This window comes from Dendropsophus ebraccatus, chromosome 1, assembly GCF_027789765.1.
Source record: "Dendropsophus ebraccatus isolate aDenEbr1 chromosome 1, aDenEbr1.pat, whole genome shotgun sequence".
Taxonomy (NCBI): domain Eukaryota; kingdom Metazoa; phylum Chordata; class Amphibia; order Anura; family Hylidae; genus Dendropsophus; species Dendropsophus ebraccatus.
Window position 1 is genome coordinate 137,748,350 of NC_091454.1, and position 27,841 is coordinate 137,776,190.

Below are 27,841 nucleotides of genomic sequence, written 5' to 3' on the forward strand. Positions count from 1 at the left end.
CAGTATTGTGGTCCTCATATTGCAACCAAAACCAGGAGTGGATTAAAAACACAGAAAGGATCTGTTCACACAATGTTGAAATTGAGTGGATGGCCGCCATTTAATAGCAAATATTTGCTGTTATTTTAAAACAACGGCTGTTATATTGAAATAATGGCAGTTATTTACTGTTATATGGCGGCCATCCACTCAATTTCAACATTGTGTGAACAGATCCTTTCTGTGTTTTTAATCCGCTCCTGGTTTTGGTTGCAATATGAGGACCACAATACTGACTGAAATATACATAGTGTGAACCCAGCCTCAAGGTGCATAAAATAAGCTATAGACTTCTAGAGGTTAGTTGAAAAAATGAACATGGCGGCACAGAAATGATACACTAGTAGTTCTCTGCTTCAATAAATACATTAAATGTAATTGCTCACATAATTGTTAGGCTGACAGACTTCTCTGGCTGACGTTAGAAAAGTTTATATCTTTCAATGCTGGGAAAGGGTTTGTTTGCTAACAAACCAGATTTACTTTAATCGGAGACATAGCCCTACTTTACACAGCAACAAAAAAAAGATTTAATCTGAGGGAATATATTAAATTGAGGGCTTTTTATGAGTCCTCAGGGACCATGCAGGAAATTTATTTATGTAATATATATTACACAGAGACCTGCGAGATTTAGATCTCCTTCCAAGCTTGGAAAGAGCGAGCTTCCTAATCCCTTCAGCAGGTTAATGCTTTTGAATACAATATTATCTGCCATTCAGGTGAGGTCACTGGCAGTTAATGCTGGGTCAGGAACAAATTCATATAAAACAGCTTCAATACATTGATGTTTACAAGTGTCACTATAAAGAAATGTAGTATCACAACCTCTGATTAAAGCTTTGCTAAGGCAGTAATATGTTTAAGGCAGCAGGCCAAAGTGTGTAAGATTCCATGGATGATGACGTGAAGAGCAAAAGCTCAAAGCTTCTCACGGCTGGGTGGGCTTACAGCAATCCTATACAACAGATGAGATCACTTCTACAAGTTCATGCATTATCAGAAGATTTATTTTTCCCACTTGAACTCTGTGTTTCCTATAAATGTGTTTACAGTTAAAATTACTTTTCTGTGGTCTGATTCTTAAAGAACCAAGGAAGCAATGCCTTTTAAAGGGCAGTAAAAATTGTTTACTAAGAGCATACTGGATTAAAAAATTACTCACGTAATGGTCCTTTTACATGGAACAATTATTTTTCAGATCTGCACAATAAAAATTGAATTTGTGCGAGTAAATACAGTTAACAATCAAGCGACGAGTGAGAAATCGTTAATTGGGGACTTGCAAATCGTTGCTGGTCGCTCGCTGATAACTCGCAGACCCCTTCATCTAAACCATGGGTCTCCAAACTGCCCTCCATCTGTTCCCATCATGTCCTGACAACTAAATGAAGTATTGCAACAGCTGGAGGGCAGCAGTTTGGAGACCCATGGTCTAAACAGTTTTAGTGGGTGGGATGTCCTAAGGCGATCTTAAAGCAATTGTAAAAAAAATCTTTTTTAAAACTATTTCTTCATTTAAGCGATGATAAACGACATGAAAACCAAACTGTCGCTTTAAATAGTGAAACTATCGATCGAGAGACTTTTTGCTCCGTGTAAAAGGACCATTACCATTACTCAGTGATCCCAAATCTGCAACCTCCCCTACTGTAAGGAATGCACTGATCACTGTACATTCACACATAGGATCGGCAACAGATCATGTCTCAGATTTAAAGCTGCAAAAGGACTTAACACAACATTAAATCTGTAGCTTCAAATCAGCAACATCAAATCTGCTGCAAATCTAGTATGTGTGAATAGACCTTAAGGCTAAGTTAACATCTATCCAGCACAAATTAATGTTGTATACGCCAGCAGCATATATGGTTTTTCAGTGGTCAAACACCTTTTGAGTACTACAGAATATCATTCTATGGTTGCAAATATACCGAATGTAGTCACTTTTGAGACTACATTTGGCACATTCAAAAGTATAGGTCTAGCGAGGTCCCACTGCAGTATACTCCTGGAATACCAGTGTTTATGCCGGATAAATGTAAAAGCAGCATAAGAAGCTGTGTACTGCATTCCAATCAATGGAGTGGACTACTATGCTCAGCATTATAATGGAGAGGACTAATAAGGCCTCTGCATTTAAGGGATTACAATTAGGTTGAAAGTGAAAGTGAGCAGAAAGATACAAATTAAGGAATTCTTAATACATGCCAATTAAGCTATTTACTTCAGCTATTTATTTCAGGGGTATCATTTTCCCACATTTTTTAAAACAGATATTCTGATAATTTTCTCTTGTTGTCACATTTTACATAGTGGATTGTGCTATAATCGAGACAAGTGGATACTCACATTTCCATAATCAATGTAAAACACGTGAACCTTGGAGGGTGACTCAACCTTCTCTACACGAGCCCGGTACCTGAAAAGACAGAGGGGGAAAAAAACAAAAACCTTAAGTGACCATTATTTCTGTGATTCCAGATGCTATAGCTACCAGGCAGTAATTGAGTTGCAGTAGTTAAGGTTAAATTCTGCTTTAATAGTGGCATACACATGGTTTAATTATTAGTACATTGCTATGTAGACTAAATTGGTGTCCTAGTAGCTCTCACTCAGATTTAGAACGTTCTTTGTACGGTGGTTATCTACAATACTTATGGTGCGTTTACACAGAGAGATTTACCTGACAGATTTTTCAAGCCAAAGCCATGAATGGATTTGAAAAGAAGAGAAACCTCAGTCTTTACTTTATGACCTGTTCCCTGTTTATAGTCTGTTCCTGACTTTGGCTTCAAATATCTGTCAGATAAATCTGTCAGTGTAAACGCACCATTCCTGTCTAGTTAAGGTAGTTGCCTTCTTTAGATTGGGATCACGTTATTAAATTTGGCCTGCTATACCACACTAGACAACACACATTTTCTGGCAGTGTTCCACCCTATACCCTGAATGGAGAGTACTCCAGTAGTGTGACTGTACTGGGAGTTTATCAATACTATTACAAGAAAACTTGTGTAAAAAGAGTTTGGCAATGTTCTAAATGTTTGAGCAGCAAATAAAAAGAAAACCTTATCTACATGCTGTGGAAATCTAACTGACCTGGTCTTTAAATTACCATGGATTTCTACTGCACATTGAGCGCAACAGGGGTGTCAAATTCCCCAACAAAATCAATGTGTAAAGATTTAGCAGCAGATTTGGGCAAAATCTGCAAGCCAAAAAAAAAAAGTTTACAGTGGAAAATCGATTTCACCATTATTGGATCTAGATATCTAGATCATCATGCAGATTCAGGATAAAGACAAAGGAGAATTGCGCAAACAACAACAAATTATTTAAGTCTCTCTCTCTTGATTGGGACAATATACTCGAAAATCCAAAATTTCCATGCTCATTTACATTTCCCCCCAAAACGCTTGAAAAAGATAAAGTAGAATCTGGCACGCGTACATGGTGTAACATGTCCTAGGGGTATAATACTGTGCGGCTAATTAATAGATTGATGTATGCTGTTTAAAGCCAATATACTAAACAACAGCTATAATTAGAGAACAGATATGTCTGGGAATTTGATGTTCCCTTTTAAAAGACATTTAAATCTGAGACATTTCACAGAGGAAAAACTAAACTCTAAAGCAACATGCGTGTCCTCATTTATCAGGCTGTCTACTGGTGCCTAATGAGAGCAAGAAAAGTCTCAAAGAGAACACCGGCTTCATCCATTCGACTGAGCAGGGAGACAATCACTCTGGCCTTTAATCAGTTAAGAAATTGTTCACTAAAAGGAAAACTCCACTTTAAAAAAAGATCAACACACAAAAACATGAAACTGATACAAACTAGAAAATATGGCTAAACTATTGCAAAATTATACCTTACATGGAGGTTTCTTAGCCACGTACATAAAAGGTGTGCAGTAAAGATGTATAGGCATCAGTGGTCCCCTACTAGCCTAAATACATCAACAAATGGTATATATCCAAGAAAAGACAATCATCAATGGGTTAGGCTGAGCTCATCCACAGTATTTAGTAGTATTTTCGTTCCAAAAAAAGACAATCATCAATGGGTGAGGCTGAGCTTATCCACAGTATTTGGTAGTATTTTCTTTTCAAATCCAGGAGCGGGCCAACACAGAAAACCTATAATGTAAAGATTTGAACCTTTATCTGCCTTTCAGACCAACTCCTCAGAGCTCAGAAAGATGGCTTGCAGCTGCTTGTCCCCCTTCTCACTGTGAAAGCAAACATTCATGTCCATATAGCCAGCACTGAAATATACATGTTGTCAGAGTCATGGGTAACTGGAGAACAGTACTATAAAGTTGAGAGGCCGTTGACAAATTTTACTAGGGCCCACTGGTTTCATGTTACACCTCTAACTCTATTCAAGGTGTTAAAAGGAGGGCACATTTTTAGGCACATATCATTTTAACTCACCATCAGGCTGAAAAAACACGCAACAGTTTTTTTTAACCCTCCACTGCAGTTTTGCCAGAACCAGAGGTGGATTCAAATGGGATAGAAAATACACTTGTACTTCTCTTTTATGCATCCATACAATATGAGCCCAGCAAGTCATATCATAGCCACTCAGGCTGCCAGTAAGTTACATGCTTTCATATGTGGACAGGAAAGCAGTCTATTGTGTGGCTGACAAAGTGAGGCTATGTTCCCCACAACATCTTTTTTTATGTGACAAACGTCCATCTTTTGATAAAGATAGTCGTCATTAATAATCATTGAACGTTTTCACGTAAAAAAAGACATTGTGGGAACATGGTCTGAAACTGCATCTCACAGGATAACTTTAGATTCGACAGTATGCATTAGGGGACAAAAGTGTGACAGAACTATCACATACTCTGCCCTTAAAGAAGACTCAGACCAGAGCTAGTGCAATCTGTGTCTCTGAAGTGACAAGCCACTCAGCCAATCACTGTCTGCAGTCCCATCTCAGTCAGTGATTGTGATAGGTTGAGCAGCCTGTCAGCTCAGAGACAAGTGTAGAAGCTTTAGCGGCGGCTCTGGTCAGCGGAAAACAGGCAGGAGGACACTACATTTACTATGTATGGGTATGTTCACACTAAGCAAAATTGACAGAGAGAACCGCAGCGGAATCCTGCCTGCCACAGTGTCAGCGCGTCTATGGGAGGGCTTGCACGCCAGGCGGAATTCGGCAGGCGGAATTCGAAACTGCACCGATTTTGCTCAGTGTGAACATAACCTAAAGCAAGGGCTACACAGTCATAGTAAACCATGATGGATTTTATTTATTTATTTTAATTGGGGCCTGAATACTATAAGTCCCTCAGTCAAGGCCAAAAGCAGTCTTCAGGGTGGTCTGAGCTGATGGAGAAGAAAATGAGAAAGGGAAACGAGAACAACTACGATCAAAACACATTATGAATTTATTTATAAAGCGCTCTTACCACATGTCATGTTAGCCGCTGAATGTGCACTGGTAGTGCAAAATACACATACCCTACTAATGCTGTTGTGTGTGTGTAAATGGAAAGGGGGGGGGGGGGTGTTTAAAGGGTGGACCCCAAGAATGACTTTCTTTGACCGGCCTAAGGTACTCCAGTCTAACTTGTGCAACTTCAATACCAACATATATTTGTGCCAAACAGACACACTTCATGTTTTCATTTACAGTACCTAAAATAAGGATAATGTCAGCTAAATTTGGAGTACATTTTTATGTTAATGACATTTTACACTGAAAATAAAGTCAGTCATGAGGGCATCAATGAACCGAAAGCTTGTACTCAGTTTATTATAGCAGCTGTTTTCAGAGCCAAACCCTATTACAAGGCTACTAAATATCAGAGATATTGGACCTTGTTGCAAATGCAGACTTCAACAAAATTGGCTATTTCAATTATTCTGTAAGCGCAGACCTATGGGGAACTAAAACCACTGGCTATTAATGAGCTGCTACCTTGTGGATTACACCATGGACTAGATATCCTGACAGCGCAAGCAAGCAGCATCTGTATGTCTTAAGGGATCTGCAACAGTGCATCCCTCATCTATCTACACTGCTGAGCTAGAATATGTGTGCTGAGATTGAAGAAAGCCTCCTCATTATTAATGATTCCTATCCTTACAATGACTGCACAAGACTGCAGACATGCTGTAGGTTTGGAAGGTGGAGAGGTTTGTATTCTATCACTAGATTTCTTGCAATTCATTTCCCCTATTTAGTACATACAGTACATTCACTGGATTAGAACACTATAACATTTTTTCACATCCACAAAAAGGGATTTGTTATAGATGCATAGCAATGTACAATAAAGGTACTTCATTTTGGTTAAATGTGTGCTAGCTGTTCTGTGCTCTGTAGTAAACCAAGATTATCCTTGGTCAAAGCACACCTGAAAAAGCAGTGTGTTCTATTTCAGTACATCTATGACCTATTCTTGGCTAAAAGCGAACCTGTCAGGTGATTTATGCTGCCCTGAGAGCAGCACATGATAGAGGTAGCGAAGCAGAGATGTGGTACATTTGTATACTATATAGACAAAAATGTTGAGACACCTACAGGTGCTCTTAAGACATTGCATTCTAAACCCATAGCTATTAATATAGAGCTGTTCTCCTTTGTACAGGGTTAGTGAAATTATCCACACGAGACAAATTGGCCAAAAGGAACATCAGATGATGCCTTTACCATTTATTAAATAAAACATTTTAGCCCAAAAAGTCAGCTAAGTGAATATGAAGTAGACTGCAGTTCTATTAGACATTTATTGGTGTTAAAAAAAAAAAAAGTGGGCAAAATGTCTGCATAGCTGTCTGTCACCTCCTGAACAGGTGTATAAATGTACTCAGGTTTTATTTTTTTTATGTTACTATGAAATTTTAGCTATTGCTCTAGAGATGCCAAATTATTTTGAACTTACTCTAAGCATAGCATATAATGTATGGCTATCTTTTGTACTGTATATACAGTAGTAAAATAGTGGAATGACTGAGTAAGCATCAGGAGAGACAGGTGTTTGAATAGTGTCAAAGCTCACTGTCACATACAATATACTACCATCAAACGGATAGCTATGACTCACCATTCTCCATCCACAAATTTGGCAATACAGTAATCTCCGCGGCGTGGTGCGAACGACCCTTCCAATGGGGGATTGCTAGCAATTTCACTCCTCATACCCTCCATGAGCTTCTCCAACTGCGTACCTGCAAAATGGATCACAAATAATCATGAATTCTCGATAAAATTAAGTGGAACGGTCAGCGACTTTGCTGAGGAATAGATCGGCACTATATAAAAAAAAACATATATTTCAATTTATTGAGATATACTGTAAGCCTTATGATAATTCCCATTGGCTGCAACAGAATGGCCTTATTGAATACTAAACACTGGTCAGTTTAAAGGGATTATCCAGCGCTACAAAAACATGGCCAATTTTCCCCCTACTGTTGTCTCCAGGTCAGGTGTGGTTTGCAATTAAGCTCCATTTACTTTAATGGAACTGAGTTTCAAAACCCCACCCAAACTGGAGACAACAGTATGGGAAGTGGGCATGTTTTTGTAGCACTGGATAATCCCTTTACGTACGTGGACCTTATACATTTAAGGCTGCGTTGACACTACGGAATCCGCGCAGAGAACTTCCCGTGGATTCCGACGCTCGCCCCGGCTTGATTGTACGCCTGTCCCATAGACTCCATTCTATCATGTGGCAGATTTCGCCTTCCGCCCAAAGTATGGACATGTTACCACTCTGAAGGGTTAAGGTAAATAAACCAGGCAGGATATTTAAATTCTTTTGAAAAACACACTTCAAAGAGCTACTGCCAATATTAAAAGGAAAAAAAAAAAAAAACATTTGACATGCCATGCGCATATATCAAAAGTTTGATCAGTTGGGGGTCTCTGTGCAGAACTTTTGCTGTGTCTGCAGATTACATTATCTTGTAAGCAGTAGTTGCATCTGCAATCTGATGTTGTGTGTATAGTGCTAGCTGTCCTTGTGTTACCCCGATGCCAGGCAGTCTTCACTGGCCTCTACCTGTCGAGCATTTCCTCACCGGTGGCTAATTAAGGCTGAGTATTGACTGCTCACTCTGACACAAGCTGCTGTGTTTGTCATACAGACTGTGGCTGTGCAGCTTAATGTGAATGCTGACAGCAGCATGTAGGGGTCAGCATCACAGACAGAGTTCATGTTCATGAGATGGAAAATTGTCAGTAATTTTAAATTGTTCCTTTGAAGTCTCTACCACTTTTTGGCTTCTGCAGGTAACAGTTAAAGAACACTTCGGCTGGATAGTTTATCATCCACACTTCCAATCTGCATCAGCAGCCAGAGCCAGTATATATGTGTATTGCTTGCAGCACACTTTCAAGAACAAAACAATAGAAGGCTGCAAGTAGATGATCTTTGTTGGTTGCACAAGTTGGAAAAGACCAACGTAACATGATAGGCGTTTAACAGACAAACTCAGACACATTCAACTGACTGTCAGGGCAAATAGCACAGTGTGAAAAGGCCCATTACTTGTGATCTGCACACACCATGTGCTTCTGCAGACACAGATAACATTGTGCTTCGCTAGGCTTTTGAACAGACAGCAAGAAAGAACCATCAGAGTGTGCTTACAGCAGGGACACTTGTGTATTAATATGAGGATTTAATTAAGTGATAACAAGAAGAGGGACTGGAGCGTAATCGGTGCAGGTGCAAAGTAACTCTGGCTACAGAACAATGGTGAACTGGCTGGGCTTTTTATGATATGATGCAACAGTATGCACACCTGTGGTTTCATCTGGGACAGCTTCACAATGTAAAACCATGGATACGTTTCAACCCTTTGCCAAGGCAGAAGCGCTTCCTATATACAAACATAATAAAAGACAGATTTTCAATCCATACATGGTCATATTCAGAGCAAGTCTCTAGTCACTCAGCACTGCTCATCTATTTACTGAAGATTTGTGTAGCTGGAAATGATACAAAATATAAGCTGTAATGAACAACAATAGAACAATACAGCCTGAAAAGAAACACACTCTATGGGGCCCTATTAGAGAGCTGCCTTTTCTGATTGGGCTTAATACATCAAACCTTTCCGAAATTTACAGATACTGAACTATTGAAACTGAATAGAATATAAGAACTTAAAGTGTACATGTTATAAAACTTTCAAAACCTAAAACAGTAGATGTGATATAAAGCAAGTTTGCAATTTACATGATTTTTTTTGTTGTTGTCATGAAAAACACTGAACTTCCTGTGTTCTGACTTCTTTTTTCCAAAGAGTCTAAAACAGGACGTCCAGTGTTTTCCAGGTCACATATGCACTGAGAAGGCAGTCATGTGACTGATGGACACATTAAATGGTGACACTCTGTACTGGCCAGACTTCATGAGTTTAGTCTCTCTTTTTATCCAGCACAAGACTAAAAAGCTGCCTTCAGGAGACTGGACCTGGATTTCTGGTAAGTAAAGCTTTGCCATACAGTCTGATAACAAAACAAAACAAAACAAAAAAAAAAGAATGTCAATTGCAAACTTTATTTCCCATCTACTGTTGATTTAGATTTTGAAAGTTATAACATTGACACTTAAAGATTAAAACAAAACTTAACACATCATGTAAAAAGCGTTACTATTTATGCCCTTAGCTGCTCAACACCAAAGGAGCTATCCAGCGTTAAGAAACAGTGCCATTTTTATCCAGAGACAACACTTGTCTCCTGTTCAGGTGTGGTTTGCAATTAAGCTCCACTGACTTCAATGGAACTGAGTTGCAAAACTCCATCCAAACTGGAGACAAGAGTTGTGTTATCTGTAAAAGAATGTGGCCATGTTTTTCTAACGCTGCATAACCCCTTTAAGAACTGAATGCTAGTCGTTGCTGAGTGAACATTGGAAAAAAGTAGGGGAACACAAATATTCTGCATTTAACTCTCAGTGTTTGGAGAGATTGGATGCCACCTGAGGGAGTCCTGAAAAACATGAATACAGCCATAGGATATGTTCACACAATTTGGAAAACTATGGCTGTAGTGGTCATTGAAAATAACGGCTGTAGTTTTCTGAATTCATTCAATTCAATAGAACAACAGCCTTTCTACAGAGCCACAAAAATAGACATGTCAATTATTTTCAGACATTGTTTCAAAAAAATTGCATAGGCCCACACACCACATCAAGGTTCCTGATTAAAAAATGCCGCAGCCCCACACGGTGACCACAGCCACAACAGAAAATGATAGGGTACACCTTAATGTTACATAATGTTTCTCTTTGCGCTATGTACTTTAATATATAAAATACATATATAGGACAATTTATCTACACTTTCAACAACAACAACAAAAAAAACAACTTTGCAAAAAAAGTCACAAATCTCAGATTTTTGTAAAAGTCACAATTTTTTGAGCAAATTAGCGTTGTGCAAGTTTGCCAAATGTGGTGATTGGCTGTCACATTCTGGACGCACGCAGCTGACAGCTTGCGTATTTACTGATTACTGTAAGTTAGCAAAATTCTGAATCCTCAATGGTGCATTTGTAAGGATGCATCATCTTTGCAAACTGAAAAAAGACACAGGTAAAGCAGAAACAGAAAGCATTAACACTAAGGCTACAGTGACTAGTTCCGTAGTTTTGTCCGTAACTGCGGATTGGTGGATCAAATTTAGGGCCGAGTCATTTCAATTGGGCTGTTTACACTGTCCATATATTTATGGATATGCAGTGACTGACAAGCTCTAGTACGGACCATAACTGCTGCACAGATCCTATAGGAGGATATGGGAGCGTCTGTAATTTTTGCAGATTCATAACTTTAACTGATGAAATGTCTGTAATGTCCACAAAACCATTTCCAATTATTTACCTATCACTATCGATTTTTGCTAATGTGCAAAAAAAATACGGCTCGCAGATGCATTATGGACACATTTTTTGCAGGTTGCGGACGATTTCAGACATCATATACGGTCCCAAAAAACTACTGAACATGTGAATGTAGCCTAAAGGCGTACTCACATGTACCAAAGCAGTAAAAGGTCAACAAAATCGACAAGTGGATACACCTACACAGGTACTAAAAACCACAATGGCATCATATCACACATGAAAATGTAGGCAGTCCTTGTTAAAAGATAATTAAATGGGAAAGGTCTTGTACTCTCTGGTTGAACAGACAACAGCAATGAAGCAATGACAAAGTACAGCAGTGATCTATATGAGGATTGCCTATGATTATTTCTTCCGTCCTTACAATGCTTGGTCAGCTAGAAAGTCATTCCACCTTGGTTCTTCTCACCTCACTGGTCTCACCCTTCATTAAACACAATATGGGTTGCCGTAGCAACATGGATAAAAAAAATCTCAGCAAGCGCTCATCCTGCTGACCCAGCAAAATCTGGAACCTTGCACTCTACAAATACACAGGGAATTTTCTACAGGATACCGCTAAAAGCTCAAACAGATCTTAGTGCAATAATCCACTTTAAACATGACATATAGATTTGTACCAGAGCAGCAATCCTCAACAAACAGGGAGGTAGAAACACTGGCAGGGTTATAGCCACTCTATATTGTTTGTCGCTACCTTGGACTGATGATGCCAGCCTAAGTCTATCACATGTGGACTCACACTCCTGAACATTTGGCACAATATTGTAAGATTCTACAATATATTTCTGTTATGAGGAGAGTTTTTTAATTCATCAGTTCTGCATGTGCGTTTTTCTTTTGGGGGGGGGGAAGTTGGGTAATCAAAGATTGCTATATCTATCAATTTATGTACTGTAAAGTCTCAATTTAGAGGGTTTTCTTACAACGTTATCCACCATACACAGCAGTGGCGGACAAATCACTTGTGCAGCTGGTTTAGCTGTACAGGGGCCTGTCAGGTTTGGACTCTGAGTCTGGCAGGCCCCTGCACTGCCCTGGGTCCTGTCACACAGGCTATATGTATTGCCCACATGAATTCACTGCCAGTGCCAGGTGCCCAGTCCTGCCCTGCAGCTTCATCCCTCGATACTTTTGCAGATGCCCGGAAGTGTCGGACTCACCCGCCAGGCCCTCAAATGCTGTGCACGCACCTCAATTGTGTGTGCATCACTACATTTGAGTGAGCACTGACAGGCAGGAGGGAAGTCTGGCACAGGCCGCGTCTCCAATACGCTGCCGGCGCCAGAAGAGAGAGGAGGAGAGCAGAGGCGCACTGGGAGAGCTGCAGCTGTGGTGGAACATGTTTTAGGTGAGTTTTTTAGCTAGTTATGGGTGCCAGCTACTATAAGGGCACTACACAGAGAGACCAGCTACTATAAGGGGACTACAACAAGCTACTATAATGGTACTACAACAGGGAAACCATCTACTATAAGGGTACTACACAAGGGGATCACCTACCATATGGGGGCTACACATGGCCAACACTACTATAGGGGGACTGTACTGATGTGAATTTTGTAAATAGATAAGGATGTTGTGAGAGTGAGGAGCCTAAAATGTTTGTCTGGACAATTCTGCGTAGATTAATCATGGCTGGGAGAAGTCCTCATGATTGCTCAGGCCCGATAAGAAAAAGAAAAGTTAGCGACTCTGATTAGAGAGGACATCTCTTATGTTTCATTTAGGGAGGACAGGGAGTTGTGGTCACATTTACATCAGTCCAGGATGGGACAGGGTCAGTATGTACAGTCCAGTACAATGCTCTAGTGGACCCTGACAACTGTGCTGTAGGGCCCTTCCAAGAAAGCAGGACACATGTCACGGGTACCTGAGCGTACATATTATTCATTTGTGAGTGCGCGCTTTTAAGGCAGAAATGGGGAGATAAGAATAGATTATGGGGGCCCAAGTATATTTTATGCACAGGGGCCCTCTGCAGTCTGTGTCCGCCCCTTGTACACAGAATAAGGAATAACTATCTGATTGTGGGGAGGTCAAACTGTTAGGTCCCCCACAATTTCAAGAACAGGGATCTGAGTCTCCTGTTTAAATAAAGAAACCAGTACATTGCTGTTTCTGTAGCTCCTATAGAGAAAGAATGGCAAGCTTATGGGAGACTCTGGTCCTCGTTATTGAGATGGTGGAGAGCCAAAGCAGTCAAACCACCCTGCTATTAGATAGGGGATAAATTTGTTAGACTGTATACCCCAATAAGCCCTGTTGATGCATACATTGATGTTCTTAGAAGCATTAACAGATAAATCTAAGGAAAAAAAGTGTCCTTCTGGAAAATGGGTAACAAAGTATAGATCCCACAATTCCAAATGGATTAAATATTAAATATGATAAAGGGGCAAATTAATCAAGACCAGCATTTCAAATGACATTATTAACACATCTAGTCTTACTTCAACACACTGAGAGGTGCAAGCCTCTTAATAAATTTGGCACATCTTTGTCGCTCTAGGTGCACTGGGCTTTAAAATCAAGGTCACAGCTAAATTTCCTAACTTATGCTACTGGCATAGTTTACGTTAAATCTACTGAGCTGCAGTAGTGTAAGTGGCATAATGCTGGAATCCAACACGGCAGTTTTAGTGCCAAAAAGTTGTCTCAAATGGGATGGGAAATATAAAGGGAGGACTTCTACTTCTCTTTCCTGTTGGATCCTCTTCTGGTTTTGGCACAAAAGCATCAGGGGCAGTTTTCCTAAAAACTGCAGAGTGTGATTCCAGCCCAAAAAAATAATGGATTTTGACATGTGCATAGTTTAGCAGCTTTTATATGCCACAAAACTGGTATTTAAGAATTTAAAATCCCCACCAAAATCCTACATCCTAGGTCATATTTACAAGCTGAAAATGTTGCAGCAGTTTACACAAATATGCACCAAGTCACTCACAATCATTTTCATGCTGTTAACATTTTCTTTTATGAGACACTTTAAAAACTGCTCCACAACTAAATAATAAAGTACTGCAAATATCAATCCTACAGGAAAAGGTTCTGTATGAATGGTGTAAGATGAAGATTTCACTGACTGTACAAACCTTTACTTGCTACATGAACAGCAGGATAGCCAGGCTATGGCTGCAGTTCTGCCTGTGCATACACAATTCTGTAGCAATGACAACACACCAGGAAGAAAGGCCAAATTGTATTAATAAATGTATATTAATTCCCTCTGTGTTTTGGGAATTTTTGCCCTGTTGGGAGTTGTACAGATTATGAATTCTGTGTTTAGAAGATGAATTAATATACAATTCTTAACTCTCAACTTTCTCTGAAAGGAATATTTCCACTCTAATATTGTAGTTCATTTAGATTTCTCTCTTCAGGTGGAAAAATTGGGAGTTTTTTAAATAAAAGACTTAAAAATGGCCTAGTATCTTTTGTAAAGTAATTAATGCACAGCATGCGTTATGTATAGCTTGGCTGCAGTTATTTGGTCATAATGTAAACTACTGGCGTCATCTGTCATCAACACACTCCACTATGCATTCAGACACCCAAAAACTGTATGTGAACATAGCCTAACCAGCATAATGTTATAACAACACTTAGACACAATAGGTCACATTCAAGCCAGCTGGGTCTCGAGCATCAAAACAACAGGGTTATGTTCCCTGGTTCCGTTAGAGGTCCCCCAATATTCTGCCACATTAAAGTGTACATCGTTTTAAGATTTTTACATAAATAGACTGGTGCTGGTGCAGGGATGCTGGTGCGGCGGCCCTTTTTTTGAACCACGGCCTGGTTTCTGCTCACAGCGCCGGTCTATTCCTGGGCACTAGCCCGGCCTGAAGCACTGGAAGCAGGCCTGCCCTTCCCTCTGTGACCCTACATTGATTCTAATGGATCGGTGTCACAGAGGGGAGGGCAGACGTCACAATGGGGGCTGGTGGGCCCACCTCCTCTGCTTCAGGCCGGGCCAGTTTCTGGGAATAGACTGGCGCTGTGTGGGGGAACAAGCCCGCGGTTTAAATAGAGGAGCGCAGCACTGGCATCCCTGCATCGGATCCAGTGTATTCATGTTAAAATCTTAAAGCAATGTACCTGATGGCTCCACTCTAGTGCACAGTTTGGGAGTGGTATTTCAGCACAGTTCCATTAAAATGAATGGTGCAGAGCTGTAATGGCAAACACTATCTGGGGATAAAAGTGGTGCTGTTTTTGCAGGAAAGCTGTATTTTTTTTCTAATTCTAGATAACCCCCTAAATGGTATCAGAGCTGTGCGGCTGTGTCACTACAGTGCTGCAGAGAGTCAAACAGTTTCCCCACTCCCGGCATGATACTGATACATCATGCCGGGCGGGGAAACATTCCATTACAGGGCTTTCCCGCCCATAGGGCCCATAAAATACTGGACATGGGAATAAGCACTTAGGGTGCGTTTACAGACAGATTTTTCATTGCAAATTTTTGCAGCCAAAGCCAGGAGCAGACTGTAAATAGATAACAGGTCATAAAGGAAACACTAAGATTTCTCCTCTTTTCAAATCCATTCCTGGCTTTGTTTTCATCAATTGAGCAAAGTAATTGTGACCACCATTAGGAGGGATGGTTAAGTAGTCTCCATCGTATATATGTTCCTTGCCATTCCAGGAAATATAGTCTAACACATTTATGAGGTTCTGTCAAGTAGTTTTTGTAGGTCAGCCAATTCAACTTTTTTTCCCCCTGTCTATTTGGAGAGATCAGGGTGATAAGGCCAGCAATGTCTTATCCATCTTTTTTTTTTTTTTTTACCCTCTTTTTTTTTTTAATGGAATTTTTTGTTAATGTTCTTGTAGATACTTCGTAGTGACTATATCATACATGGTAAGGGTTAATCCATTTGAAGTACATAGTGATATAAATGACTTCTCGGTACAGGAAGTGTTCAGTAGCCATGAGGACAGACTTACCTGGATCAAAAGGGAAGAAATAATTTCACTTGGGCTATATGAGTTTTAGTGAGCTCTTAATTATTCTGGATATTTACTGCTTTTTATTTAACTATCACAAACCAAGTGTGACAAATACGCACATATGCAGGGACATCTGGAAGGAAGCAAACACTTTTCATGACACTGTGCTATTAAGTTGCTTCATTTTCTGTAAGCCCTTCCATAGCTGTTAACAGATTTGCTTTTCTTAGCTTACCTTGCATAAGTAATGCACTTAAGGGTACATGACTTTACTGCACTTACCATATGTTACATTGTACTGAATGGCATTTAAACTACTCACAATGCAAAAAAAAGGACATGCAAACCCCAGCCTGTGCTAATTTCGTAAAATTTCCTGTTTAGTGTAAATATACTAAAACTACAGCTTACAAATCTATATGTCAAGTTAAAATTGCAATGCCATGCAATGTCTGTCTTTACAGGCAGTTCTAGTTACATTTGCTGTTTTTAAAATGTTATAGTGGTTCACCATGCTACTTACTGCACCAAGAATCCCACTACTAAACTGACCCTTAAAGGACCTATTTCACAGGCTGGACAAACTGGAAGCATGAGAGGTTTATTCAAACAAAGCATATCTATCCCCTAGGGAAGTAAAATTTATACGGGTGCTGGCCTAACAAATGAGGCTGATCTTGCAGTGTTAGCAGCACCCAGCAGGGATGGACTGAAAGGAAGGAGAGAAGATGCATTGAAGGAAACAGAAGCACATTTATAAATGCTGACCAAAGCAGCGCCGGGGGGAAAAAAGGACCTCCCTATGAGCTACCTTAGTATTAATTTCAACACAAGCAAAATCTACCAGGAACAAACTTATTAACCCCTACAGGAAATTGTAATAAAATGAAACGTATACCTTCAATATCGCCATGGCACATAGATAGGAGGAAATAAAAAGCCATGTCTGACCTTATTAAAACCTCACTGATCTTCCATGTATAAATGAGAAACACACAAATTCAAGTTTTAATGGATATACTGAATATACCAATTCACATTCGTGCTTTATAGGTTTAGCAATCAGGTATAAACAGATGTACAAAATATACAGCACAGCTGACTCAAAAGAGGTGACCATAGATATTAAGATTAACAATTTAAAGGGGGTGTCCTGCAAAATGTACTGTGTGTATTTCAACAGGATGGAGTAATATCAATATTTCATTGATTTAAAATGGCGGTATTTGTAGTATTACAGTAGTGTTACCCCCTGCTGTTGCTTGAGTTCTGCCCACAAGTTCCATTGCTACAGTTTAGAAGCCTATACCTCAGACTTCTTTTTATATGTTAAAAGAGAGAACTGGTACAGCACAAAATAAGTAGAAATCGCCTTTTCTTAAAGCAAGAGAAAGTTGATCTTTATGTAGTAATACTTTGCTCTTTTACAGGATTTGTTTTTAAGGTTTTTATTAAACCAACACAATACTGAGCAAAGAACATTAATGCTCTCACATAGCATGACATACAATCCTTCTCTCTCAGAAGACACCCTTTCCTACAGTACCTGACTATCACAGCCACAGTGCCCTATTCAGTGCCACACCCCTGGTTCTCAAAATGTAGATTAGACAGGAGGTGTGCAACATTTAAAGTGAGGAGTGACCACCAAGGAAAAAGACAATAGCAACCAGAGAAGAACGGAGTGCCACCAGCACACATGGAAGCATCAATTTCGACACCACTCACACATGGGGGGTTGGGTTTTTTCTGCTACTAGATGTTCCAGGTACAAAATATTCGGCACAGTCCTTAATGATTCTGATTGATGTTAAAAAAAAGTGTTAGACCTTTTGTTCTTAATAAACGAAAGCCTCTACCTAGTCCATTGTAAAAGGTATCAGTCACGTCCCTTGCGGTGTATAAAAAATTACAGCTAATTATTCCAGGGCTTCCAGGTTCACACAGTAATTCTCATTGGAAGAAGTGACTCTGACATTTCTGCTACATATTTCCCTCTTGTCACAAAGTATATGTAGATTAGCCCCATTTAGTGTGGTTAATCTGTGTCCTGGCTTCAAAAAGCATTTCCCACAAGGTACTGGTATGACTAAGTGCCATGTCACTTACCCATATGTATTTCTAATCTGTGCCAAAAAGAAAATCTAAAAATGTTTTTTTTTTTTTTTTTTTTTACAGTTTGAATGAAAAAGTGCATGAAAATACACAATGTGAACTTATGTAAATTCTGTTTCACATAAGTGTATTGGTATTTTTGTACAGTAAATGCTGAATGAGTGAATGGGGCTGAATTGTAATATCACAAACAACCTGGAGACAGGGGTGTTTTTTTTTTTTACAAGAAAGTGTTTTACCCAATCCCGAATGACCCCTTTATGGCCAGTTTTAGAGGCACATTTTTGCATATTTACAGCCGCAAGTCCCAGACCAACCATAGTTCTACAGGTCCGAATTGACAGCATCATATATGACTCTAGTGCTTTCAGTTCAGGTCATTAGATGTGTTTTGGTTTTTATTTATAAGTAAAACATTAAACAATTTAATCAAACAAAGGAAGTTAAGGAGTATAAGGGAAATACATGAAAGTTGTAGGTGTACTCTGACATCAGGTACAAATAACATTGCTTACCTATAACTACCAAAATCTATTTGTTTTGGGGGTCTTAGTTCTGTAGTTTGTTGTTTTATTGCCTAGTTGCTCAAAACTACAGAATGCATTGCTTTACCTCAGCTGTCCGCGGAGACAAATCTAACCTGCTGGTAGCCACCTATAGCGCCATACCACCAAAAGCAGTGTATTGTCATAATACACAAACTACAAATGGTCAGCAAGTGATAACAACTCCCAGTCAGATACAAGATCTTATGATACAACATACAAACACAGGTAGGATTCTACATCTATTAAGACAGGTTCTCTTGCATCCTCCCCCCCATGTGGTAAAGCACCATCACCTGCCATCCTGATGGATCTATTTGGTTGGAAGATGGTCAAAGGTAAGTTACACCACCACCCCAACACTTTCTTGAACTTCCCTGCACATCCCCTAAGCTTATACATGATAAATTCATAGGACAGGACAGAGTTGATAAGTTTCTTCCATTTGCTTAGCACTGGGGGCCTAGTCACTGTGACTGTCTTTTGTGCAATAAACAGTTATTCACACAAAAATATCCTGAGATACTGGGGCCATGATTCTTTATCCAGCAAGCCCAGAATACATATTTTAGGAGTGCAAGGCACCGGGATCCCTATCATAAGAGAAAGTTGATCAGTAACACTGGACCAAAATCTGGAAACGTCAGAACATTCCCATATTATGTGCCAGAAATCTGAATGTCACCATCCTTGACATACGCACAGGTGTAAGATAACTCTGGTGCGTAATAAATAATTGTGCCATACGAGTATTAACTGCAGGCGAAACGTAGAGATGGGATGAAAGAATGTCAGACCAATCCTGTTCTTCCAGACCACCCTGAACCTGTCTCCACCTGTCCTCTACCCGCAATGGATTGGCTTTCAATTTTGCCTGGATGAGAAACAGGCCTGAGATAAGCCCTCATGGGCCCTGCATTTTAAACACCCCTATCAGGGGGTTATGGGAAAATGGCAAATTAGGTCCCGGGAACTGGGCCCGGAATGCATGTCATAATGACATGCATGCATGTCGACCCTTGCGATACAATTTCTCCTGTAATTGTTGAGCAAAAAACATGATCTTTACCCACATCGCCAAGCTTACAGACTGTGTTGTATCCAGAATTGGGGGTCTAGTTGGTCTGAGAAATGAGGTAGGTGTGGGGTGATAACATAGTAGTCTTTCAAGTATTACTTCATTATACTGTAGGAGCTTTATAACCGCCTCCCAAACCTGGTGAGACAACCTATGTAGAGGAAGCAACTTACCGGACGGCAAGAACCCCCCTTTGAGGACTGTCCACAGATGTTTCAATTCCAAAAATTGAGCTAAATGGCGCTCCCTATTTGGAAATTTCCCAGCCTCCACCCACTTCATAAGATACAGCAATTGGCCATATAAATAATATAGTTAAAAATCTGGAAGGGAATATCCTTCCACAATTCTTAGGCCTTTGCAGGGTCTGATGGCTCAGTTGGGACCTGGAAGCTCCCCAAATAAGAGAGGGAAAGAGAGAGTGTACTTATTTAAAGAAACTCATGGGGACAGATAACCTCTTTAAAATGAGACTGCAATGCTAATGTAAACAAAACTTTAAAGAGGATCTGTGGTCAACCTCGAAAGTTAAGACTTATGGTGCCCTGATGGGTTTTTTTTTTATACTATTTTGTTGATACGTCCTTTCATTCCCAAGTTGTGTGAGTTTATAGTTTGTCTGACAAATTTGCTCTAGTGGGCTTCGGAGATTTCCACTCTAACACATGCACATGAAATAGGGCAATGGTTTGCTCAAGAACAAACATATAGACACCATTCATGTGTTGCCCTAATGGTGGTCCTAGGAATCAGTGGAAGCAAAGCAACATTGTTAATGAAAACAAGAAGTTCCTATTGCATTTGACTAATGTGAAATAACTACAGCAAAAAAACAGACAACCCAAATGTGAAAATTTCTGCAATACTTTTTATGCTAGACAACAATCAGTTGATGAGCCATCCTCCTCCTCAGAGACTCCATTAGATGGAAGACCTAAATGAGGCTTCTGAAATGTTCTTAATTGTGTCAGCTAAAAGAGAACACTTCATTAAACAAAGTTAATGCAGGGGCTGCACTATCAGTAAGAGGTCTTTGCTTAACTCTTCCTACACTGGCAACTGTGGCATTGTGATGCAAACAACCATGACCAATATAACTGAGAAGCAATGAGGTAAGAATAATGATGGGCAGTGGACGGAGATACTGAAGGTGGAACTTGCAGATTTACATCCAAAGACTACAGGGAACATTGGGTATTCAAGCAGCATGGTTTTGCAGAAGACCCAAAATAAGTGTACTCTTGAAAACTGTGCCAAACATTTAAAAATTTCATAGCTCAATTAAGACTTAATATTTAACATTTTATTTGTCAAAATAGGAAACATTTTGGAATACACTGGCTCTATATAAGCATCTAGAAATAAAACTGTCCACCCATATAGAGTAAGAAGCCTATAAATGAAAGAAGCTTACAGTGACACTGTTACCTCCATTTTGCATTTAGACTTCTTTACACAGGTGTAAAGGGTAAATTTTGCAGTTTCTCATACCTTATTTTATATCATACGTCTTGGTGCTTGTTCCAGTAAAAAGTGATCTTTTATCATCTGCAGATTGTGCTATCTGGACGGGGCTTTGCGGTCACAGCGCCACTTAGCCCCACCTCCATGGTCACAAAGGGGCAGGGCTACAGTGGCAATCTGGGTGGGGCTAAGTGGCGCTGCAACTGCGAAGCCCCTGCCAGGTATGACAATCCGCAGATGATAAAAGATCACTTTTTACTGGAACAAGCACCAAGACATATGATATAAAAAAAAAAGGGTATAAAAACGGCAAAATTTACCCTTTACACCTGTATAGAGAAGTCATAATGCAAAAAGGGGGTGACAGTGTCACTTTAAATGTACATTGGATTAAAAAAAATACACACCTCTACAACGCTGGTAGACGAGACACAGTGGTTGTAGATTAAAGTCTAAGGTAGCGTTCTATTAAGCACAAGCGCAGTGCATATTTATACAGTTTCCCTTGCTCCCAGCATCATGTTGGAGATGCTGCTGTGCAGGGGGAGTTAATTCCACTACAGGCCTTCCACATCAGTGTCATCCAAGAAAAACTGAATGTGAGACTAAGGCCTTAGTGTAGAGAGGTTGTTGTCTGCTCTGGAAAAAATAAGATCATATTTGAGGGCATCCATAAAGGATGATCTGACTGAGGCATTTGCTATTATTAAGTGCTTAAAAAAGTTTTCCAGATATGGCTAATTTACTTAAAGTGAATCTGTACCAGCATGTGGCTTCCCCAAACAACCAGTAATGTGTTGTAGAGGTCCTCACACTGGGTCTGGTTCAAGGGTTGGTCTTTCTTCCGATGCCGGTATTTTGAAGAAAAACTACTTTTATTGCTGCGGAGCAGGGAATCAATCTGGTGTGGCCTAGAGCATCCGTGCCCTAGGCCTGCGGCACCACTGTCCCTCTCTCTCATCTCCACTTTCAGCACATCCATGGACTGGACAGAGGAAGAGAGAGGCGCTGCAGGCCTAAGGCACTGATGCTCTAGGCCATGACAGATTGACAAAGTAGTTTTTATTTGTGAGGGCCTCTACAACATGGTACCGGTGGTTTGGGGGCAGCTACATGCCAGTACGGATTTGCTTCAGGGAATTTAAAAGGGTTGTATGGGTTTATAACATAGGATGGGCTATTAAGGTATTGGCAGAGCCACTGCATTGGCATCTATACAGTGCCGTAAGCCAGTCTGTTGTGTAGTGGTGGCCCGAGTCACTGCAACTCAGCTGGTGCAGCACAGTTAACTGCATACGCAGTGTCTTCACGGACATGCTAATGCTAATCCGGGAGTGCAGCTGGTAGCTCTGGATGAGCAAGGACTAGAACAGGTAGCCCGGATGGGCGTTGGACTTTCCTAAACTCCTCTTCATGACAGCATTTTTTTTTTTAATACACAGTGGTGATTGTTTTCTATGGATGATTTTTGCATAAGAAAATATAAAAAGGAAAAGAAATTGCATTTGGAAGTTGGTGTGGTTTATTCTCGGGAACTCATGTTTTTGCTCAATTTATTGGGTGTCTCCACGGACAGCTGATTGGCAGATGTGCCAGCTGTTGCCACCCTGCCAATCAAACATTATTGGTCTACCCTGTGGATAGGCCACCAATGTTATAAACCTAGAAAACTGTTATTGGTTCAGTTTGTCATTTGTTTAGAAACTGTATTCCAAATATACTTACGTTACATCTATTGTATGTAGCACGATTACCCATATATTGGCAAGAAAAAGACAGAAACTACAGTAAATTTGCTATTGCTTAATTATCCATTTATGGTGTCTGATGTAATAAAAGAAAATATTTAGCATCAGCTTTAAATAGCTGTAGTGGTGTAAAGCCTAGAAGTGTTTCAAGTTCAACTCCAATTTATGCCTTGCCTTATTTTTGGGTGCCAGTATACCAGCAAAAGTGTGTTCTGATTTATATTGCAATGGGTCTATTGACTTTGACTGAAGGCAGTATTCTACTTTTTGGAGACTAAAAAGTATAATCTGCTGCACTTTTGGGTCCTGCTAAATAGGAAAACGAAAAAACCCACATTAAAAAAACAGACCAAACGCAGTCACTAGTAGGCCATGTTAAGGTTATTAAAGTCAATGGGCCCGATGCGGTATGTGTTAGAATGATATATGGCAATATCCCTTTATATACGGGGCCTATAGTGTTATACTTGACCCCTATATCACTTATGACTGATGGGTGGGTGCACATTCCTGCATTATGACAGATATATCATAACGGTCAGTGTACACACAGACAACTGAGCTTCCACATCAGCTGATATCGGTGCACACTCCAGTGATGACAGATAAACCCTGTTGTCAGTAGAATATGGTCACATATGGGGTACTGCCATACCAGTACAAGTTCAATACATATGTACATATGCGAAAAAACTGTAAATGCTCATTACATCCCTAGATAACTTCTGAGAGGGGTGTAGTGTCCACAATAGGGTTACCTCTGAGGAATTTCCACTGTATTCATACCACCGGGGCATTGCACAAGAATGTCACCTTAAAATGATTCCAGTAAAATCTGCACCAAAAATATGATTGAAAACTTGTTTGAAAAGGAATGTGTTATTAGAGAATGACCTACTGTTTACGGCCGCAGGCATCAGCAGACATCTCCAACCGTGCCATAGACTCCATTCTATGGTCAGGCAGATTCCACTGTCCGACCAAAGAATGAACCGTTTTATTCTTCGTGCGGGAGGTGGAATCTGCCTGACCATAGAATGGAGTCTATGGCACAGCCGTGGGTGGGGACGAGCTGCGCAATCTGCGATGGGTGATCCGCCCGGATTCCTCAGTGTGCACATATATTGAGTGTGGGTGAGCAGTGTGCTTCTCCTGGCTCTCTGGTGATCAGTGGGAGTCTAAGCGCTAAGACCCTGGCTTATCATACCTTTTGACATCTGTGTCTTTTAATGGGACAGTAATGCTCTAAGTTCTCATTTAAAATGTAAATTGTATTTGGTTAAAATCCAGAGCATTATATACATTATAGTAAACAATATGCATGATGCTGGATCTCAACTTAAAATGGTACACAAGAGGAGGAGGATAGGACAAAACTACCTCAGCCCTAGTGCCTTCACTCACAGATTGCTTGTCAGTTCTGCTCAGTGCCAATGTCAAACAAAAGCAAAACAAACATGTTTCCTAGTCTAGCATCATCCTGGTAGGATCAACAGAGACATCATGTGTCTTTCCTTACATTATCTGCTATTGCAAGCAATCTAAATATCTCCAGACAAGGTCACATTTTTGTGGCATCTGCATTATGCATGACTAGATTTTAAAATTTCATGTAGCAAGTATATAAAATCCATAAACAAGGTATTCCTGTATGCTTCAATATAGCAAATAAATGTAAACTGCATGTTAAGCAGGCAGCAGTCCCTAGAGGACTGACAGAAATGTGTCTATAGCTTCTTTTTACCATATATTATATACACTGATCAGCCTGACATACAAATCTATATATGTAGTGTCCCGGTATGGGCGGTCCACTGAGTCTTATGTTACCCGGGTAAAGCTGTCAGGTGTCACACAAAGGAGATGAAGCTGCTGTTTACATTTTCACCACCTGGTCTCTCACTTCCCCTAAATTGTCTGTACTATCAGAGCACAGCTGAAGGTGAAAGGTTAACTTTTAAACTGTATGTTCTCGGTTTCAACCAATCACATTTGCAGGTGCCTCACACAGTTAACAGCCAACTACACTTCTTTCTCTCTTTACACAGCCCTACCAATAGGAGTTTAGACCCGATCACCACTATTTAAGCCCAGTTAGTTCCTGGTGGGACGTCTTTTGTTAGTGGATGGTGGAGAGAAAGACAGAAAGAGTTCCTGCTGCAGTAATACTCTTGCCTGTCCCAAGGGGCCAAAGCTCTTGTCAGGGACCACAGAAAAGCCACAGATTTTTTTTTTTTTCATGACAGATTTTCTTTGAGATGCACTGCTAAACACAAAAGGAGGGGTAACCGTCCTCTAGGGACCACCCTTTTCTCGACAGGGATCCTTCTATAGTTGTCAGGACAATCTAAAGTGGTTTTAAAGTTGCCTTTGGTCAAGTGCGGGACTTTGTGCTATTTTTGTTGCCAGTGCCCGTGTGTTCGGGGATGGGTAACACCGCTCTTGGTTACCATGACAAGTGCCTCAGTACAAACACCAGAGCCCACCTGCTGCATAACATCCTCAGCACTCCAGGCCACGGCATGCTGTTATACAACTCCAAGCAACCTAAACAACCCATCATGGCATGGAATCGATAAGTCCTGTATGTTCATAGCCAGCGTTAACTTTCAGACATTTGTCCTACAGTAGTTCAGACTGGACTAATCATGCCTCCAATACATGAATAATAAGTGACTATGACCCTGTCACTGTTCTTCCTTGGATCAACTTTGGTAGGTAGGTATGCCAATGCATACTGGGAACACCCTAAAAGGCCCACCACTCTGTTAATACTCTCACCTAGCCTTCTAACCATCAAAATTTGACCCTCCTAAAAGACGCTTATATCCTTAGTGTGGCCCATTTTCCAGTTCCCTACACATTAAAGGAAAAATCCGGCGAACATTTTTATTGAAGTATTGTATTCCCCCCCAAAAAGTTATGCAAATTACCAACATACACTTATAATGGGAAATGCTTATGTAGTGCTTTTTTCCCTGCACTTACTACTGCATCAAGGTTTCACTTTCTGGATAAAATGGTGATGTCACGACCCGACTCCCAGAGCTGTGCGGACTGTGGCTGCTAGAGAGGATGATGGCAGGGGGACACAGACACAGGGCACTGGAGGGACACTGAGCATCCCTCTGCCATCATCCTCTCTAGCAGCCACAGCCCGCACAGCTCTGGGAGTCGGAGCGTGACATAACCATTTTATCCAGGAAGTGAAGCCTTGATGCAGTAGTAAGTGCAGGGAAAAAAAAAAATCACTTTATGTGCAGTAATAAGTATATGTTGGTGATTTGTATAACTTTTTTTTTTTTGGGGGGGGGGGGGGGGGGGGCAATACAATACTTTAATAAAAATTTTAGTCGGACTTCTCCTTTAACTTGAAGAAACTATCATTTGCTGCCTATAAGGTATCCTAAGGTATTGACAAGTACTAGTGCTTAAAGATAAATGCTATTCATTTCAGCTGTCAGTGGTATAGGTGTTGATCAGCAAATAAATCTAATATGTATGGTAAGATAGGTTTTAAAGTATAACTACACACTTTGTATAAATGAATGACAAAAAAAAAAAAAATTCTCACTTCCTGGGTGTGCTGTTTACTATTTTTCTTTTGCAGTATATAGATAATATATATCTGAGCCATTTCTTGACAATTCCCAAATTTAACAGTACATTTTATGCAATGTCCATGTCATCCTTTCTCTAGTCGAACTCTCATGGGGAGGGCATTTTAACATTAAAATAAATGCAGTGTAAGCAGAGTGCTCCATATTTCATATCACAGCTGGCTGACCCAGGCCACTTTTATTGAAAGCAATGAGGCATAAGCTACCTGATGAAGCCACATGTTCTCAACTAAATGTTGCATGCTGCTTGACACTTTCTATTCTTACTGAAAAAACAGACTGGAGACCTTGAACACATTGGCCAGGTCATATGAATCAAAGATGCCCAGCTAGCATTCAGGCTGAACGGTGTATAGGTAATGCAGATAAAGTGGTATACAGGTCAGTAAGTACATGGCAGAACTCAATGACCATAAAAAGAAGTGGATAACAAAAAGCAGCACCTCATCTAAGTTAAATGCACTGTAATATAACTGTATACCCACACACAAAAACAACTATTAGTAGAAGGCATGAGATTCGTATCTGTAACCAAGACATACAGCAATGCTCTGCGCCTTAGGTAGTCTCATTTAAATAATTTTAAACAGTAAAAAACGGGAAAGAGGAGAAGTTAATCTCGTAGTAGAAGGCAAATTAAAGGGTCATGTTTATTTAAATGGCTTTTCTTGCTCATAATATTTGTATATTACACATTAGAGAGCATTATCGGTATTACTGTGACCCAGGATGCCTCCGTGGACAGTAATGGAGCTTTTACTGGCTGGGGACAATATTCTGAAATAAGAGATGAAAACAGCAATTTTCCACTAGCTTTCCAAGACCTAGTTTCGCTAAGCCCTCTGATTAATGTGGCACTTGCACACATTAACGCTACCGTACCATCTGCAAAAAAAAAATAAACAGAGGTCGCATACACTAAAAGGTAACACTTTCTTAATACAACTTTCCAAAAATGACTTTTTATCTTACTATTTGGGGCCAATTAAAAGTAAATTTATGACCAGCAAGAATACATTTCAACAGTAGTGGCAGGAACCAAAAAAGAATCTCCTATTTTACATGGTGGTTTTAAGAGAAAATATACTGGCATAAGATGCCCCAAATTTGTAAAAGGCACAGCTCTCATGAATGTGAAGTATTTTGGATTGTCTGCACAGCACATTACACCAGCTAGGAGGTAAAGTAAATTTCTGCTATAATTCACACCATTGTTTTTTTGGGCATGAATAGTGCGTCAGGTTGCAAGAAACCATGGGGTGAATTCATCAATAGTGTAATTGTGAGTTTTTGAATCAAAAAGTCAAACATTTTGCGCAACCACTTTGCTCAAAATATGTGCGACTTTTGGTTCCTGGTCCATCTTTCAAGTGAAAAATG

At 40.1% G+C, this 27,841-nt stretch overlaps 1 protein-coding gene across 2 annotated transcripts in view; it reads right to left on the minus strand.

Annotated features, from left to right (window-relative positions):
* The window catches only part of SND1 (staphylococcal nuclease and tudor domain containing 1), a 502,890-nt gene that overhangs the window by 13,150 nt on the left and 461,899 nt on the right, over positions 1-27,841 (minus strand). For both annotated transcript variants that reach the window (XM_069979511.1, XM_069979502.1), the window contains exons 19-20: positions 7,115-7,238; positions 2,392-2,461 (exon numbers count right to left, since the gene is read on the minus strand). In XM_069979511.1, coding sequence (XP_069835612.1) covers positions 2,392-2,461; positions 7,115-7,238 — 194 coding nt within the window. The remainder of the gene's footprint in view (positions 1-2,391; positions 2,462-7,114; positions 7,239-27,841) is intronic.